At 36.8% G+C, this 15,791-nt stretch overlaps 1 protein-coding gene across 4 annotated transcripts in view; it reads right to left on the bottom strand.

Moving 5' to 3' along the window:
• Positions 1-720: 720 nt before the first annotated feature.
• Positions 721-15,791, bottom strand: part of znf512b (zinc finger protein 512B) — a 43,859-nt gene continuing 28,788 nt past the window's right edge. For 2 of the 4 annotated variants that reach the window (XM_038271433.1, XM_038271436.1), the window contains exons 7-16: positions 15,457-15,591; positions 14,215-14,342; positions 12,488-12,580; positions 10,660-10,758; positions 9,028-9,282; positions 8,598-8,924; positions 7,616-7,717; positions 7,156-7,218; positions 6,111-6,209; positions 721-5,235 (exon numbers count right to left, since the gene is read on the bottom strand). In XM_038271433.1, the coding sequence (XP_038127361.1) occupies positions 4,891-5,235; positions 6,111-6,209; positions 7,156-7,218; positions 7,616-7,717; positions 8,598-8,924; positions 9,028-9,282; positions 10,660-10,758; positions 12,488-12,580; positions 14,215-14,342; positions 15,457-15,591 (1,646 nt within the window). In that variant the 3' untranslated portion in view covers positions 721-4,890. The remainder of the gene's footprint in view (positions 5,236-6,110; positions 6,210-7,155; positions 7,219-7,615; positions 7,718-8,597; positions 8,925-9,027; positions 9,283-10,659; positions 10,759-12,487; positions 12,581-14,214; positions 14,343-15,456; positions 15,592-15,791) is intronic. The other 2 variants (XM_038271434.1, XM_038271435.1) reach the window with 2 other exon arrangements.

Here is a 15,791-nt window from a genome sequence, read left to right as displayed (position 1 = left end):
CGGGAGATCATTTGTTCTTGCACCATTGGAAGACAGACTTCTCTGTGGTATAGCCTCTTAAAAACCAACGGGTTGCCTGCGACCTGGTGGACCATAAGTGGGGGTAATAATTCAGAATGCATAAAATTCCACCGGTAAAATTTTTACCAGCAGGTGTAGCCATTGCGCTCAGCTCCAACATCAAAAGTTCGAAACCCCACAGCCCTGGAACTGTTATAGCTAGAGGTCTGAAATTTTCTGCATGTGTGGTTGACATGATGTAGAAAACATATAATACAATAAGACCTGTCTTTTCTCAAGAATATCTTTATTACTGCTGTTCAAATATGACCTATCATTTCCGAGAATAAAAAACAACAACTTTGAGTCATGTTTGAACTGATGCAGGTTGGTCTGTGTTCTAGTCATCCAATTTTAAATATTAGAAAACTAGAAGGTGTTAGCTTTCAAATAATGTATTGCACATGTAATTTGGGCCTACAGTTCCTAAGTTATTTGCTTTTCCATTTGTGTATGCAAAATAGGCCAGGATTACCCAAAATACGGTGGATGTTAAGGGGATAAGCATTAAGGGAGGTGGTAAAGAAGATACAGTAAAATTCTCCATAAATATATAAAATACACATAATTTCAATGAAATCTAAAGTTGTTGAGTATGATTTTATATAATTTGAATAATATTAAAAACAAGTGGTAAGGATGTCACGTATACAACACTGATTTAGTCATCAAACTTTATTAATTAGGTAAGGGATACTAATGCACAGGTAATACAACAAGTTTGGGAGAAAAAAGTGTAACAGTTCAGACACAAAGGAGGTGTAGAATCCTCCAGTGTTAGGTACTATACAGCTTAACTTAAGATAAGGAAATCTTAATTACATCATTAGTCTCATTTTTATCAGTTACCTATGTGTCATAAACAGTAATGAGCCGTTTGTGCAGCTCTCCAATGTTTCATCATGATGACCGGCAGCAGAGCCGGATGCCAGGTCCTTGTTTTTCAAGTAGGTAGCTTACAACACGAGCCAGGGTAAAATTCATAGGCTGTCTAAGAGGATTTCTAAAGATTAACCTTGGTTTTGGAAATAACATTGCTGACAAAGGGAAGACACTTGAGCCTCCTGTTTCCCTGGGTACAAAAGTCACACCACACAGTCCAGGTCACTAGATAGCTCCAACAACACTCCTATTTTCAAGCCTATTTTATGTTATAGTAAGTGCACTAAATACAGAAACAAACACACATACATATGCCTTGTTGCCCCCCATATCAATATGTAATAATAATAAAGGAATCTCAACAGGGTTGCCTTTGTGTATTGAAAAAGCTTAAATCATGTACATCATCAGAATGGTTAAAATAACAGTGTATGCCAACAAGGTTCTCTGGGTCTAAAATAATTTTTCAACACTGTTGTGTAAAATTCATATCAATTAAAAAGCTTTTTAAAGTAATCAAAAAAAAGAAACATGGGGTTGGGAAAAAGCCACACACTTCTAAGAAGACATCAATATCAAAATATTGGCAAGCCAACAAAATCAGCTAAATGTGGTATATTGCTGTAGGTTTGAAACAAGCTGCAGTAAATCCGCACTGCAGGAGAGATGTGTTTTCCAGGTAATAGGAAGACAGATAGTAAAGGGTGCTATAAAATATAAAATATCCACTCTTATAAGCAGTGCTAAACTATCGTATTGCAACACCAAAAGCTTGTTGGGTAAACACAGTCGACGCAATGTTTTAATGAAACAACAAACAAGCAGCTGACGAACTGAATCTGTGCCACGGCATCACAGTCAACAGAGAGCGTGGCCGTTCTCAGACATCCACTCGTTACAAAGGTGCTAACTGTTTAATACAAACACACACACACACACACACACACACACACACAAAGGTCTGGACAACTGGCGTTCAAAACGTCCACGGACCGATCAGTGCTTGTCTAACTTCTGCTTTTTGTCAACTGATCCTAAATAGCAGATAAAGGTCCGTCACACAAAAAAAAAAAAAGAAATCATCCCTGTCTGAATAGATTCAACCATCTGATAAGTAAAGAAGGAATTCAAGTTAAAATGTTGCTGTTTATTAGACAGGAACAACACCTAAACACACATAACATATTAAAGTCTGTATTCCTGGATCATGTTCGGCTGACATCAGTGCTTGGCTTTAATGAATTTAACATTTTGCTCCAGAAATTCAGACAACTTCCCAGTAAGAAGGTGATGAGCGGATGGATCATTAGACTTTAGGTGAGTTGTATCAGGTCTTTAAGGTAAAGTGGCAAGTGAAGCACCCTTCCTATCCCTCACATCACAATATATCCAAAACTAGCAGTTAGCTATCTAGATAATGCACGCAAGAGTATAAAATAGATGTGCATTCTTTTTTTCTTTTTTTAAATGAGTCATTATTTTATACACATAAACAGCACAAATAAACCAAATATGTCATTTAGATTTGCTGAAAAGATTAATATAACTGTGGATTCAAGTATCTACTTTGAACATGGTAAAGCGAAAATATCCTCTCATCTTAAGTAATCAAGTAATCTATTTTTTTTTTTATATTATTATTATCTAATAAATCCAAAGTTAAAATGTTTAGAAACTCTGAACTTCATTTTGACCAGTTATGGCTTTCTGGGATACAGTGCTTTGCAGAAGAATTCATACCTCTTAAGCCTTTTCACATTTTATCATGTTAAAACCACAAACGTCAATGGATTTTAATTAGATTTTACATGATTGCCAAAACATAGTAGTGCATAGTTATGGAAAATTATGCCTATTTTTTCTTATTTCCAAGAAAAGAATCAAAAACCATTAGGTGTTTATGTATTTTGCCTTTTTAAATCTAAATACTAAATAAAATGTTAGCAAACCAACAACCTTCAGTTATCAGTTAATTCATAAATGGAGTTTAATTCCTGTACAAACCTAGCTGTTCTCTGAAGGCCTCAGAGTTGTTTGAAAAAAAAAAACATTAGTAAACAAACCAAATAAGGAAGACCAGGGAGTTCTTCAGATAAAATCGTAAAGGGTTTAAAACAGGGAAAAATCATAAAACAGCAACCTGAGCTTAGTTAGTTAAAAACTGACACCCTGGTTCTGCAAAACAAACATCACACCCTAAACATATCAACCTCAATCTGACAAACGGCTCACTGTTGATCACTTGCGAAAGATTTTAAAACTTAAAGGAGGGGTGGATGTTCACTCTCCAGCTAAAAGTAAAATGCTGCTGAAAACATGTTAATATGGACCAAAGTCCATTCAATATTAAAACTAAGATACGTTTTTTTCAATTGAATATCACAGACTACTTTGTGAAGAAGAGAGGGCATACATTTAGTCTCTAGAAAAAACTAGCTTGTAGCCGAAAGTAATAAATATGGTTCTGCAGAGTAATACACATTCATGCAAGACTATGGGGATTTTTTTTATTTTTTTGCAAAAAATTCAATAGTTAATTGCTCCTTAATGCGGGAGGGTTACAACAAAACAGATGAGTTTGTGGTTGCAATGAAATGCTGAAATGTTTGAGGGGTAGGAACACTTTTGCAAGGCTCTGTAAGCGATAATCATACAGTCTGGTTTCATAGTTCAGAAAGAGTTAACCATCCTGTTGCCTTTTGAACTTTTCCATCAGAGCAACATTTTCCCTCTCCTGTTAGACAGACGACCTGCAGGCTAGATTGAAGAGTCCTAGAGTGCAAAAACGACAAGAGGGGAGCAACAAGGGTAGAGGGTTAAAGTGCAAGGCAATAACTTTTAGCTTCTAGGAATTCTTTCAAATACATTACTTTCTGAGAATGTTGATTTGCAAGTTTTAGCTTGTGTAATAAAATGTTATCAACCTAAGCCTTTTTTTTTCTTTTTTTGACATATAAAAGATTTTTTTTCTCTGCAGCTTAGATCCTTGGTAAAGCAGACTTCAGAGTATGGCCTCCTTTTAACAGAGATAAATCATTTGATTGTGCTGCAAAGGTGCAACAACCTTAAAATCCTTCCTTCTGTTAAACACCTAGCTTTGCTAGATATTCTTTTGCTTCTTGGTTGAAATCAATTAAATTATATCATATCATGTGCTTTTTTTTTACCGACTTATATCTGAAGAAATAAAAGTTAAATAAACACAACTTTTTGGGTTTAATGCTTCGGCATAAAGTTCGATAAAAGCTACATTGTTGGGGAAAAACAAAAGATTTAGCTTTTTTAAAATTTTCCCTCAAGAATTAGAAACCTAAAAAAGCAATGAAGGCAAAACTAGAAGAAAGAAGAAAAAAATTGAAATGATGTTGCACTACAACACACAGCAAAATGTGTGACTGACATAAAGCCAACTGGACGCATCAGGCATGAAAACGAAGGATGGCATCATTGCTTTGAGTATATAGATATATAGATATAGATACTGTTTATGTACATGTACAGTATATTCATGAGGAAACATGAAAGAAACACCAGCCATCATAAAATGACCTCACCATGCTAATAGAATTTCCTTTTTAAATCCTTTCAAAATTGGAATCTTGCAGAGAAAATGATCTTTCATCTATTTTGGAAACTATTTCTGTTTGAAAACTCCTATCCATGTTGGGATTTTGGATTTGCTCTTGGTTTATGACCTCGGCTGTGAGAAGAGAAACTGATATGTGTGCCCCATAAAGGAAACCAAGATGGAATGGAGAAAATGATCTACTGTGGAGAGAAATGTTCATACCAAAGGATACATTAACTCTAAGGTATAAAACCAAGATTTAAGTCTTTAATGTCTTCACTGTTTCTGCTTCAATGCCACATAGGAGGGTTCCTTTTAGCTTCCAGGCTGTGTGTTTATGCTAAGCATCCACTCTGACTCCAGCTCTGAGAAAAGCAGTGCTACTCTGAAAAAAAAATCTTCTTGGGTTTGCTCCTTCTGGTGTTGGAGGGGAGGCTGTGCCTTTCCTGGCCGGGATCGTCGCTGTCCGTTTGATCAGGGATCAGGGCTGGGGACTGTGCTGAGCAAGAGGGGGGGGTCATGGCTGGAGGTGAGTTTTGGATGGTGGTGAGCTCATCTGTCTTTGTTTGGAGAGGCTCATCCATCATGGGGCGCTCTTTTGGTTTCCGGCCCCTCTTCTTACCAGTAGTGGCTCCATTTCTCACCTCAGCTTTGAATCCATTGCTCTCCAACCCTTTACTCTTGTTACCAGAGACCACTTGGCTGGTTGATGCACGAAACCAGTTCTGAAAAAAGAAATTAATTAAATCAGGACCTAGGCAGGATCAAGATAAAGCAATCAATGATATTATTTGTGCAGTATATAGATATACATATAGATTTTTAAAATCAAATGTAAGGTATAAGCATTGAATTTAACAGGAACCTGGATCACTAAACTGTATCACTTGATGTGTAGAGAAACAAAAAACTATTTTAAGCCAAATTACTTAAATATGTAAGTATATTGAAGACTTTTCAACAATTGTTTCAGTAATATCTTGCTGAGAATACAAACTAAGTTTTTCCCTTGGTAATAACTGGTACATATACTCAAAGAATCACACGCTAAAGGCAAGGAGTGTGACTGAATGCATAAATACCTTCATAAAATTAACAATTTAATGTAGTTCTATTTAACAAGTGAACAATGCAAAGAAAAGAAAGCATCATGTGGTTTAGGAAGTTTTCACTGTGCTGCTTTTACAGAAAAACATTTATTAGATCCTCCTACTGAACAGGCTTTAACAAGGACGGCTTTTATTAGCTTATGGTAAACCTAACTTTGGGTTTCCATTTCCCACACCGGAGCCACTTTAATGATGGGTGTAAGCACATCATATATATTGCACACATGCACACACACAGCTGGTAAAATGCAAACCATATATTATATGAATGATGATATTTTGCATGATGATTAAATGGCGCAAGTGTTTTGCAACATTTCATAGAAAATCTTCCCAGGATGCTCATACAGATTAAGTTTTCAAACTCAACTGAATAAAAGCTGTGCATATCAAAAGGAAAGCGTGTAAAATTATGGCATTTTTACTCTTTTTTTTTATTTTCGTCAGAGAAAAAGAGTGTGAGAGAGAGAGAAAGAACCAGAGTGACCCACCTGTGAGTGTGTCTTACTAATGTGATATTTGACACCACTCTCTGAGCTAAACTCCTTCTGACAGATCAGGCAAGTGTACTTTCCCATTTCACCACCACCCTGAAAAACACGCAAATATATATGCAAACAAACAAATAATTTTTAAACATAGAAATTAAATTAACTGAAACTATTAAAAAAACATATAAAGAAACTAATTATCTGAAGCAGAGATTTGACGGGTGTCAAAAGGGTCTTTATTAACTGTATTCTATGTATTTCACGTCTGTCTGTCCAGTAAATCACCAGCGTTTTGTTGTCATGACACCGTGACAAGTACAGCGCAACGCAATTCACTCTCTGTATTTAACCCATCCCCTTTTGCGGCACCCCGGGAGCAGTGTGGCATCAAGGGTCTTTGCTCAGGGACCCAGAGTGGTAGTCTGTGGGAGTGGGTTTCAAGCTCTCAACCTCAGGATTCCAAGAGCTTTGCACTGACCACTTGGCCAGCACTCCCCCAAATCTGAGCCCTCTCAATGAGACTAGTATAAATATGAAGTTTTAATAATATTTAGTACTAAAATATCTAACAGACATTTTTACACAGGTAATCTCCAGGGATGTTATCTCGTTTGTGGAGGACTGTTATTGGATGTCTTATATCGACTGATAATTACATTTGTTTGTATGTATGCATATGCCTACACGCCTATATGTGGGAGATATAGTCACCAAACATCAGCATATCTTAACAGCTTGTGTTATGAGAAAACATGGAATCATTTCAATAATACAAATTGATAATCAGGCTTGATAATCAGGAATAATTAGGACCCCCTATTTTCTATTGGGTGTGTGCAGAGGAAAATCCTAACTAAACTAAAAAGTTGCCCTATGATATGGTCTGGGTTTTGTGTCTTTTCATTTCTGTTGGAGTATTTGAGTTATTTATTCATTCTATGGTGAGAAATTTCAATTTAATATGAGAAAGGAAATATCTGATCTGGCAGATAGCCTCAGGTTAAAATAATAGGCTGGATTGTGCTTTTTTGTTCTGTGTCGGTACCTGGCTGCAGTTGGCAAGGTGTGCCTTCAGTCCAGACACACTGGAATAGACAGCTTCACAGTTCTGGAACAAAGTCAGCAAGATATTGAATGGAGTCAGTCAATTTTATGAAACTCTCATTTAAAAATATTTGAAATAAAACAAAATTGGTATATTACACTAACTGTAAGAAAAAAAAAGTAAAATTGCTTAAAATCCAAGAATGCTTGCTTAATACTCACTGGACTGGTTAAATTTTCAATTTTATGAGCTTAGAACTGCCTTGATATGCAAAATAATATAATTTTAGACTATGGACCTTCTGTGATGATGAATTAATTATTTGACATACCCAATACACACATATATATATATATATATTACTTAATATCTAAACTAACATAATTTAAGGCATTTCCTCTTTCTTTTTAGAAACATTTTATTTTAAATAGGCTATATGTTTTTCTGTGTCTTTTCTTACAGCATTTGTGCAGCAGATGAAGCCTTTTTCCTTCACTTGGTTCTTCCAGGTCTCCAGCAGCTCTGGGCTGAAGTTGGGCAGGCCAGGACGGGTGTAGTTCAACTGTAGATGAAAAAAAAAAGATTAAAAGTTAAAATTACTCCAATAAAGATAACTCTGCTAAGATAACTGACAATTTGGTAATCCCTTTGTTCTGTAAAGGAAAGCTCTGTTTTTACATCTTGAAGCTTTCTATCCCTGTTTCTTTCCTGAGATCACTTGGGAAAAACTCTTTAAATAACATTTCATGATGTAAATGTATTACACAACCATGAGACAGGACAACAGATTTTGACATAAATTGTTTTCTTACTCAGACCAGAGAAGTTGCTTAGGGCTACAGATGGCAACGCTTACCAATCGGGCTCACTTCTCGTTGAAGTGGCCGAGAATCACATCTAAAGAAGCATTTTACACAACTCCAGTATGCCACATCATTCCACAATTACATCATACACGTTTATAAATTAGCAATAATCCTTCGCTCCAGCCATATCAAACTATTACACAGTGTCCCAGATAAAAACACAGAAAACTCACTGTTAAAAAAGATCCACTCTGCCTGTGCCCCCATTTCATTCCCAAATTTCTGCTATGTACATAATGAACATGATAACTGTCTATCCTGACAGAAGAGCTGTCCTAATAACATAAACTACTTGGGAAAACATTAATTTTGACATGTAACAGGCAGGTATAATTAGGGTCTTAAGAATCCTTTCTTATACATTAACTTTCTTTTATGTCACATTACTGTTTTTTATATGGTCGGCTCAAACAATATACTGCTTATTCTGAAAACTAAAGTAATAAAAAAATCTTTATTTAAAAATGAATAAAAATTTCTGTTACATGAAATCCAATAAAGATCCACTGAATTTTGTGGTTCTTACATGAAAATCCTCGAGCTAGTATGGTTAATGTGTGACATCTGTGACCTTACCCTCTTGCTGTCAGGCACCAGGTCGTCCTTGATGCGTCGCTTGGTGCCCCAGTCTTTGGCCAGCTCATCCTCAGCTATCTCCTGCAGGTGGAATACCGCCACCTGAGCAGACTGCCGCCTCACTCGGCCGCTGGGAGTCCTCTCAAAGTCTTCCCCCTGACTCTTTGTTTGTGCTGCTTTCTCTTTGCTTAGTTTTTTTCTCTCCTCTCCCATTTCTAGCTCTTTCTCTTTAAGCTGGCTGGATGGTGATTTCTCCTGCCAGTCTTTCCTCTCAGGCATGTTCTGCTCTTTTTTCTTCGCTACTGCTGGAGAATCGTCGGAAATTCCCTGGAAAAAACAGCCAACGGACTTACTTAGTTTATTTTGGGAGACTGTTTTACAAAGAATATTTCCTCCTGAGTATAGATAGTCTCATCTAAAATGCACTCACTCTTTCCTTGCCAGTATTGTTGTTGGTGTCAGTGATGTTGTTCCTGTAGCTATTGGTGTTTGTCGCTGTTGTGCTGGCGGTGATGGCTGGCGGATGCTCAGTGCGTTTGTGGTAGTCTCTGCCTGCCTTGGAGCGGTAGCTCTTCCCACAGTGCTGACACAGAAACACAGGCTTCTCATCGTCAGAAAACTCTCTTCCACAACGCTGCTGGTGATACTGGTAGCCCATCAGGCTGGAAAAGTGGGCTGAACAACCCTGTGTTTAGTGTTAGTGTGTGTGTGTGTGTGCATGCCAGAAGGTTTGTAATATGGTGTGACAACAGTGACAAGAGATGAGACAGGATGAACATTTAGCAACAAGCTTGTTAGAAGGAAACATTTAACTTGATTTGATCGATCTTTCCCGGTCGATGTCAGAAAGGTGTTCGTTTTTATGTGTGCAAACATGTTACAGCAGAAAATACATTTTACAGAATCTTCTTTTATTCAACAACATATTTGGAGCTTTGAATGACTAAAGGAAGAAAGTGATGAGTGGAAACGTGACAAAAAAGTAGATGAAGCTGAATTACTTGTTCCTTAACCTTCTTCATATCAAAACTCAATACTTCTCCAGGCTTCATACAATGGCAGATATCCGTATAGAGATATCTGTATAACTCGGCATGGATAGAAGGTGCCTTGCAAAATCATCTATAGCCCCTGGATTCACATCATGTTTTAATCACTATCTTTATTGTGATTTATTAAGATTTTATTTGATATATCGACAAATTTACAAAATATCATTAGTTGTATAGAGGAGGCTGGGTTAGGGTGATGCAGTGCATGGTTTCTTGTTTTAACAATAAAAAGATAAAAGGCTTAATCTCTATTTTGTATTCAGTTTACATGAATCATTACCTTGCAGAAGGGGTCTGCCTCTAACAACTTTAGAAAATCTTTGCTCATAGACGGCGTCTCTGAACAGCAGACTGCATGTTTTGCCGCACATCTTAACTGGATTTAGGCTATTCTAAAACATAATTATGGCTAAATTTAAACCTGTCTGCTCTTAATAATTGAATCTTCTGTCTAAAACTGTTCCTTTGTTGTGCTAGCTGTAGTTTTAATGCTGTTATACTGATGGATGGTGAATATTCACCTCAAATGGTTTCCTTCCATTGAACTCGGACTGTGATAAATCAAACTATCCCCACACTATGATGAAACAACAACCAAGATTTTATGATAGGATGTCAGAATAACGGGGTCTATATACAAATACCGAACACATTTTTCTAATTTTTCAACTCTAATTTTAAAACACTACTGCATTTTGGGTGTTCTGTAATATAAATTAAGAAATTGCTACATTTAACATACATATATCTTTATTTTCTTTTTACATTATTTCTCAAATATGCAAAAAAAGAATTATTGAATTGATTTAGGAACCATGTTAAATGACAGCGACAGGTTTGAGGAGGATGAGAAAAAGACAGTAATTCCAAAATGAAAAAATACGGAGGGAGGATTAAGGCAACTAAAATGGCAATATTGATGGAAAAATATGAATGATAACTAGACTAATGACACAGTGAATGATACAAGACCAGACAAAGAAAAGACCAGAACAAGAAATAGAGAATACCTCACTAGGACACTTGATTCGTCCCATTTGTTTGAGCATCCGCCGCAGCCGTTCCCTCTCTTCATGCTCGTTGACCGTCTGGCCTTCGCTCCCTGAGGGCTGAGGGGGAACAAACACATCGTCAGGTTAGCATGTCCCACCACAGCAACACACATTTCCTCACACCATAATAAAATCGTAGAAGACAACATGTTTTCATCTCATCCGTCCGCCGTGTGGCAGGATCATTAGAAGATTTCACAGTGAGACTGTTTCCTGAGGTGTGTTGATGACGACTGTCAGGCGCATGCTTTCACTCGAATATCGCTTGGTTCCAAACACAGCCGAGACCAGAACAACAGCTGGTAAGGCTGCCAGGAAGGAAAAAGATGTGCAGGGAACCTGAAAGAGTCTGGACCCGCTGAGGAATCCCAGGAGGGTAAACTTCATGAGTTTACTCATATGCTAATGCACTCAGAGAACGATGGCATGCAACTCTGCAGCAGCTAAAAGCTGAAGGTAAAATGTCCTTTTATACCAATAGTAACAGCAACCAGCAGGCTGATTCAGAGATTTACATTGATAGGGTAGAAAATCATGACCCTACATCCACATGTATAATTAATTTTTCGAGCATATAAAGAGAAAAATAAGTGCAGGAACAACAGGGAGAGACAAGCAATATTTGTCTGTCTTGTGTGGGTCTGCATTGCCCTGCGATGGACTAGTGACCTTTTCCCATCCTGCCATGCAGTGTATGTAAATATCTTGTTTCACCTGCATAATGCAGTAAGGCTGGTCCACATACACACACTTAAAACACAAGAGATCAAAGGGGCAAACTACAGACCAGATGAAGATCAAACTATAGCAGCAGTAGAATGTGGCTGCTATGAACTAACAAAAACCTAGAGAAGAAATACATTAATTAATCAGTTATTAATAAAAAAAATTTACATTGATGTTAGACGTGATTATGGCAATAAAAATAATTGGTTCACTTAAAAGTAGAATTGGACCGCAAGGTAAGGTCTGAAAGACTGATAAGACTAGGGCTGTAACAGGTGATTGTTTTGCTTATAAATTAAACTGTGATTGCTTTTATAGCAAATAAATTAATAATCAGATGGAAACCTTATATAAGATTTTATACAGAATTTAAACCAGGTGAAGATAAAACTATTTGATGTCTGGTTACACATGTAATTTGAAAATAAATTGTTGCATTACACAGTTGGACTTTTCTGGTACTGACCGATCATTAGTACAACACCGCCGAGCCTGAAATGCTTCATAAATATACATGTACTGTATACATGGACATGACTCCTTTCAGCCTATGTCTTTACTACCAATCTACATGCAACAAGCTTCAAGGTTTACTGCCTGTAGAGTCGTTAATTTTTGATGATACCTTTACAAATAAGCAGCTCTGAATTATTTAACAAACATTATTGCAGTGCCATTGCTCTAATGCAGCAGCATTGATGATAGTATCTTAATGAAGCTCTCTGATATCAGGCTTAAGAAAGCTCCAGAAAGAAAATCGAGCATGAAAACAGAGAAAAAACATCATCTAGTTTATGATAGCCTGCAAAAGACTATCATATTGTAAGGAATAAAAAATAGATTTATTTTACTGAACAGACAGATGTAAAAATATAAGGTATTTCTTAATGGGGGCATGGACAAAGACAAAAGTAATAGCTTCTTTTATCGTGGTATGGATATACACTATCCTTTTCACTGGTATATAATACAGTAGCTCCGAAACATTCAAAACATTTCCCTTAAAAAAATATAGATGTGGGTTCAAAACATCCTTCAAAAAAGACATGTGCAAGTGTACCTTGGTGCTGTGTTCAGCCATGTAGTGGTAGTTGAGGCCAGCCTTGGAGCGGAACTGTTTCTGGCACTGCTGGCATTTTAGGGCATCCTGGAGCTGCAGACATTAAGGTGCAAACAGAGAAGTACATCAGTATTGATTTATACATGGAAACGCTATGAGGGTGAGTGATCCATTGCTAATGTGAGGAGTCTATTGTTTGCTACTTTAACAAGGTTAGGCACCCACTGAGCTATTACAATGACTGTAGGAACAGAAACTAAAATTTGCTCATTAGAAAAGCAAATTTGGCTATACTAGCTGTTTAAACTTATTTAATTTATTACGGTTCACAAGAGTAAAGTGCTACGGAAAGAAAACATTGTATATATACCAGTGTGTGTGTTTAATCACCTGATTAGGGTTTAAAAAAAATAAAAACATAAATAAAAATACGGAGAACATAATAATTACGTTACCAGCTATAAATATTGTGTTTTTGTTTTTTTTAACCATCTAGACTGTATACAGTCATCACTGTAAAAATGCACAGGCTGTGAACAGGTGGAATCTTAATAAAGTGGAATAAAAGTTAAAATTCTGGAACATTTGGTTTATCAAAACATTAAACGAAATGGATATAAAAGTAAAAATCATTCTATTTGGCAATGTCTCCACACGTGTTAAAAATTCTTTAGAGGATTGCAGATTTGGAGTGCCTGCCACATATTTTAAGACAGATCCACTGTTGGCGTTTCTCTATAACTCTGTTAATATAAAGACCCAGTGCAAAGAAGAACATGATGTTATTAACAGGTCATTTTTACAATGTAGACTTTCAAAGGAGCAACAGGTAAATTTCACCGCTAGGTGGGCTGTTGAGCACTGACGGTAGACCAAAACAAGATGTGTGACAAAGTTTTCTCTTGCATAGAATAAACAAACAGCAAAACAGAATCACTTTTAAGAGGAACATATTTAGAGAAGAAATAACTCATAACTTTATAATGCTGAATTAAGCAAAATAACTTAATTTGTTTAGATAAATGTTTCGAATCCCTGGATGCGTTTTTCCACCATATGGCTCCAAAACTACGCTGCTCTCTCTGAGCACGGAGGACCAGCTACTCACATGGATGTAAATACACATGCGACCAGAAAAGCACATAGAGATGATGATGTCATACCATATTCCATCTAATAAAAGAGCTTTAGTTCCTCACATTTCTATATCTTTAGTCCTTTCAATCAGAATATTTTTTTATGGCCAATCTTGTGTGAACAAACAAGGAAACTGACTTGGTTTAATTTTGCTCACAATATAAAAAGTTTAAAAAAAACAGGATTATAACACAAAGAAAGTGTAACAGGTGGTACTGTTGATCCTATGATTAATCAAACTGCCTTAATATAACAGATGGGTGGCACTATTTTTCTTTGCACACCTTTTCTGCCTGTGTATCTCTCACCCTAACATATTTTCCAAACAGCTGAAATTGATTTTCTTGTGAGCGAACAACAAGCTTCTTTCAGCCAGCTAACTGACTGAGCTATTTTTTGCTTTATACTGCGAGGGAGAGATGAGGTGGTACATATTTTTCAATGTCTTAAAAAAACTTTAGGCTAGAAGAAAGCTTTTTTTTGTCTCGCAGTAAAAACTCTCTATCTATTCCCTTTAGTCCCAGAAAATGCAAGAATTTATTGTTTGTTTTTTATTCCCCATGTGGTAGACAGATACACAGCTGGTTTACCTTCTGGCAGATCTCCATGTGTTTCTTCAGGCCTTGGATTGTTTTCCTGGTGACAATGGAGCAGGTGGGACATACCACTTCCCCTCGCTCTGAGATTGTTCGCTGCCACTGAGTGTCAGAAACACCACCTAAGCAACAAAACCGCTTACAGTGAGACTTTGTTAGAGGCAGATCAAATATTATGGATTAGGGACATTTGAATGTAAAGCTATGTTCTGTTTAGTAATTGAATTGATCCATCAGACCTGATAAAAAAATTCCCCCAGAAACAGACTGAACCCACCAAAGGAGCATGCACTAGATAAGCAGGAGGAATGAATTAAATTTTAAAGTGAGAGCAAACCCACACACATAGGTAATGACAGGCCTCTTAGCCACAGGATTTTTTTAAAGTAGCCCTGTGATGGACTACAGACCTTTTTTGCATGTTACTCGCTTCTTATATAATATTGGTTTGGGTCTCTCCTAGCCACCTCTTCATCCAGGGGAGGATGGAGCAGTTAGAGAAAACATGCAAATTAACAAATATTTTAGGAGCTTAAACCATCTACTAAACTGCCAGAAATGTTTGTTGTTGCCCAATTCCATAAAAAATCTAATATCTGTTAAAAGATGCTGGGATTTTGAAAACTCAAACAGGGTTGTAATTTGACAAAATCAGTTGGAAGCAAATCATATTTAATACCCATTTTAGAATCAATAGACTAGATTGGAAATATATTCTATGTTACTGTTTCTGTTGGAAAAATTCAGGTATAGCAAACAGACTGAAGCACGCAGATTTTCATGGTACACTTTTTAAAAACAGAATAACAAAAAGAGACTGTATAGCAAAGGTAAATTTACAAAATACTATAAAAAAATACAGTTATTAAACATAGCATTATTAGAATTAGAACTCTATTTAACTAACTCTATTTATTTAACTCTGCTTCTGTACTTTCAACTTTCACATTTTGGAATAAAATGAAAAGCACTCTTCTGCGATGGACTGGCGACCTGTCCAGGGTGTACCCCGCCTCTCACTCATTGACAGCTGGAAATAGGCACCAGCACCCCTCGCGACCCCAATTGGGACAAGCGTGTCATGGATGATAATGGATAATGGATGGATGAAAACCACTCTTTTTTTGAGGAATTTGACGGTTTTTGCTGATTTTACAGGTTTCGGCTCTGTCGACTTGTTACTACATTTTTTATGCGGCGTCACATTTAATTAACGGATGTGATCGAGGTTCTCACCTGAACTTGCTGTTGCTGGCTCCTTTTTGGAGGACTGAGCAGATACGGGTCTTCTTTGATGCTCATCACTGAACCCACAGCCCTCTGGTCTCTTAACACGACCCGCCTTCAGCTTCTCCTCTACCTTAGTCATACCTGAAGGGCAAACACAGAAAATATATCTATGAATGAAATTATTTTGACCATTAGACAAGGAGAGAGAATCTCATCGAAAAGAGAGGATTATGCATGTTTCTTAGTAAGAAACAAAGGACTGAAAGTTAATATTTACCACTGTAAATATAAATTGCTGTTTTCGATTCACTTTGCAAAACTTGCAACAGATTTTCCATTAT

This window comes from Cyprinodon tularosa, unplaced genomic scaffold (assembly GCF_016077235.1).
Source record: "Cyprinodon tularosa strain WSP-4 unplaced genomic scaffold, ASM1607723v1 ctg8, whole genome shotgun sequence".
Taxonomy (NCBI): Eukaryota; Metazoa; Chordata; class Actinopteri; order Cyprinodontiformes; family Cyprinodontidae; genus Cyprinodon; species Cyprinodon tularosa.
Note: the sequence above shows the minus strand (reverse complement) of the source record. Positions and strands in the feature narration are given on the sequence as shown.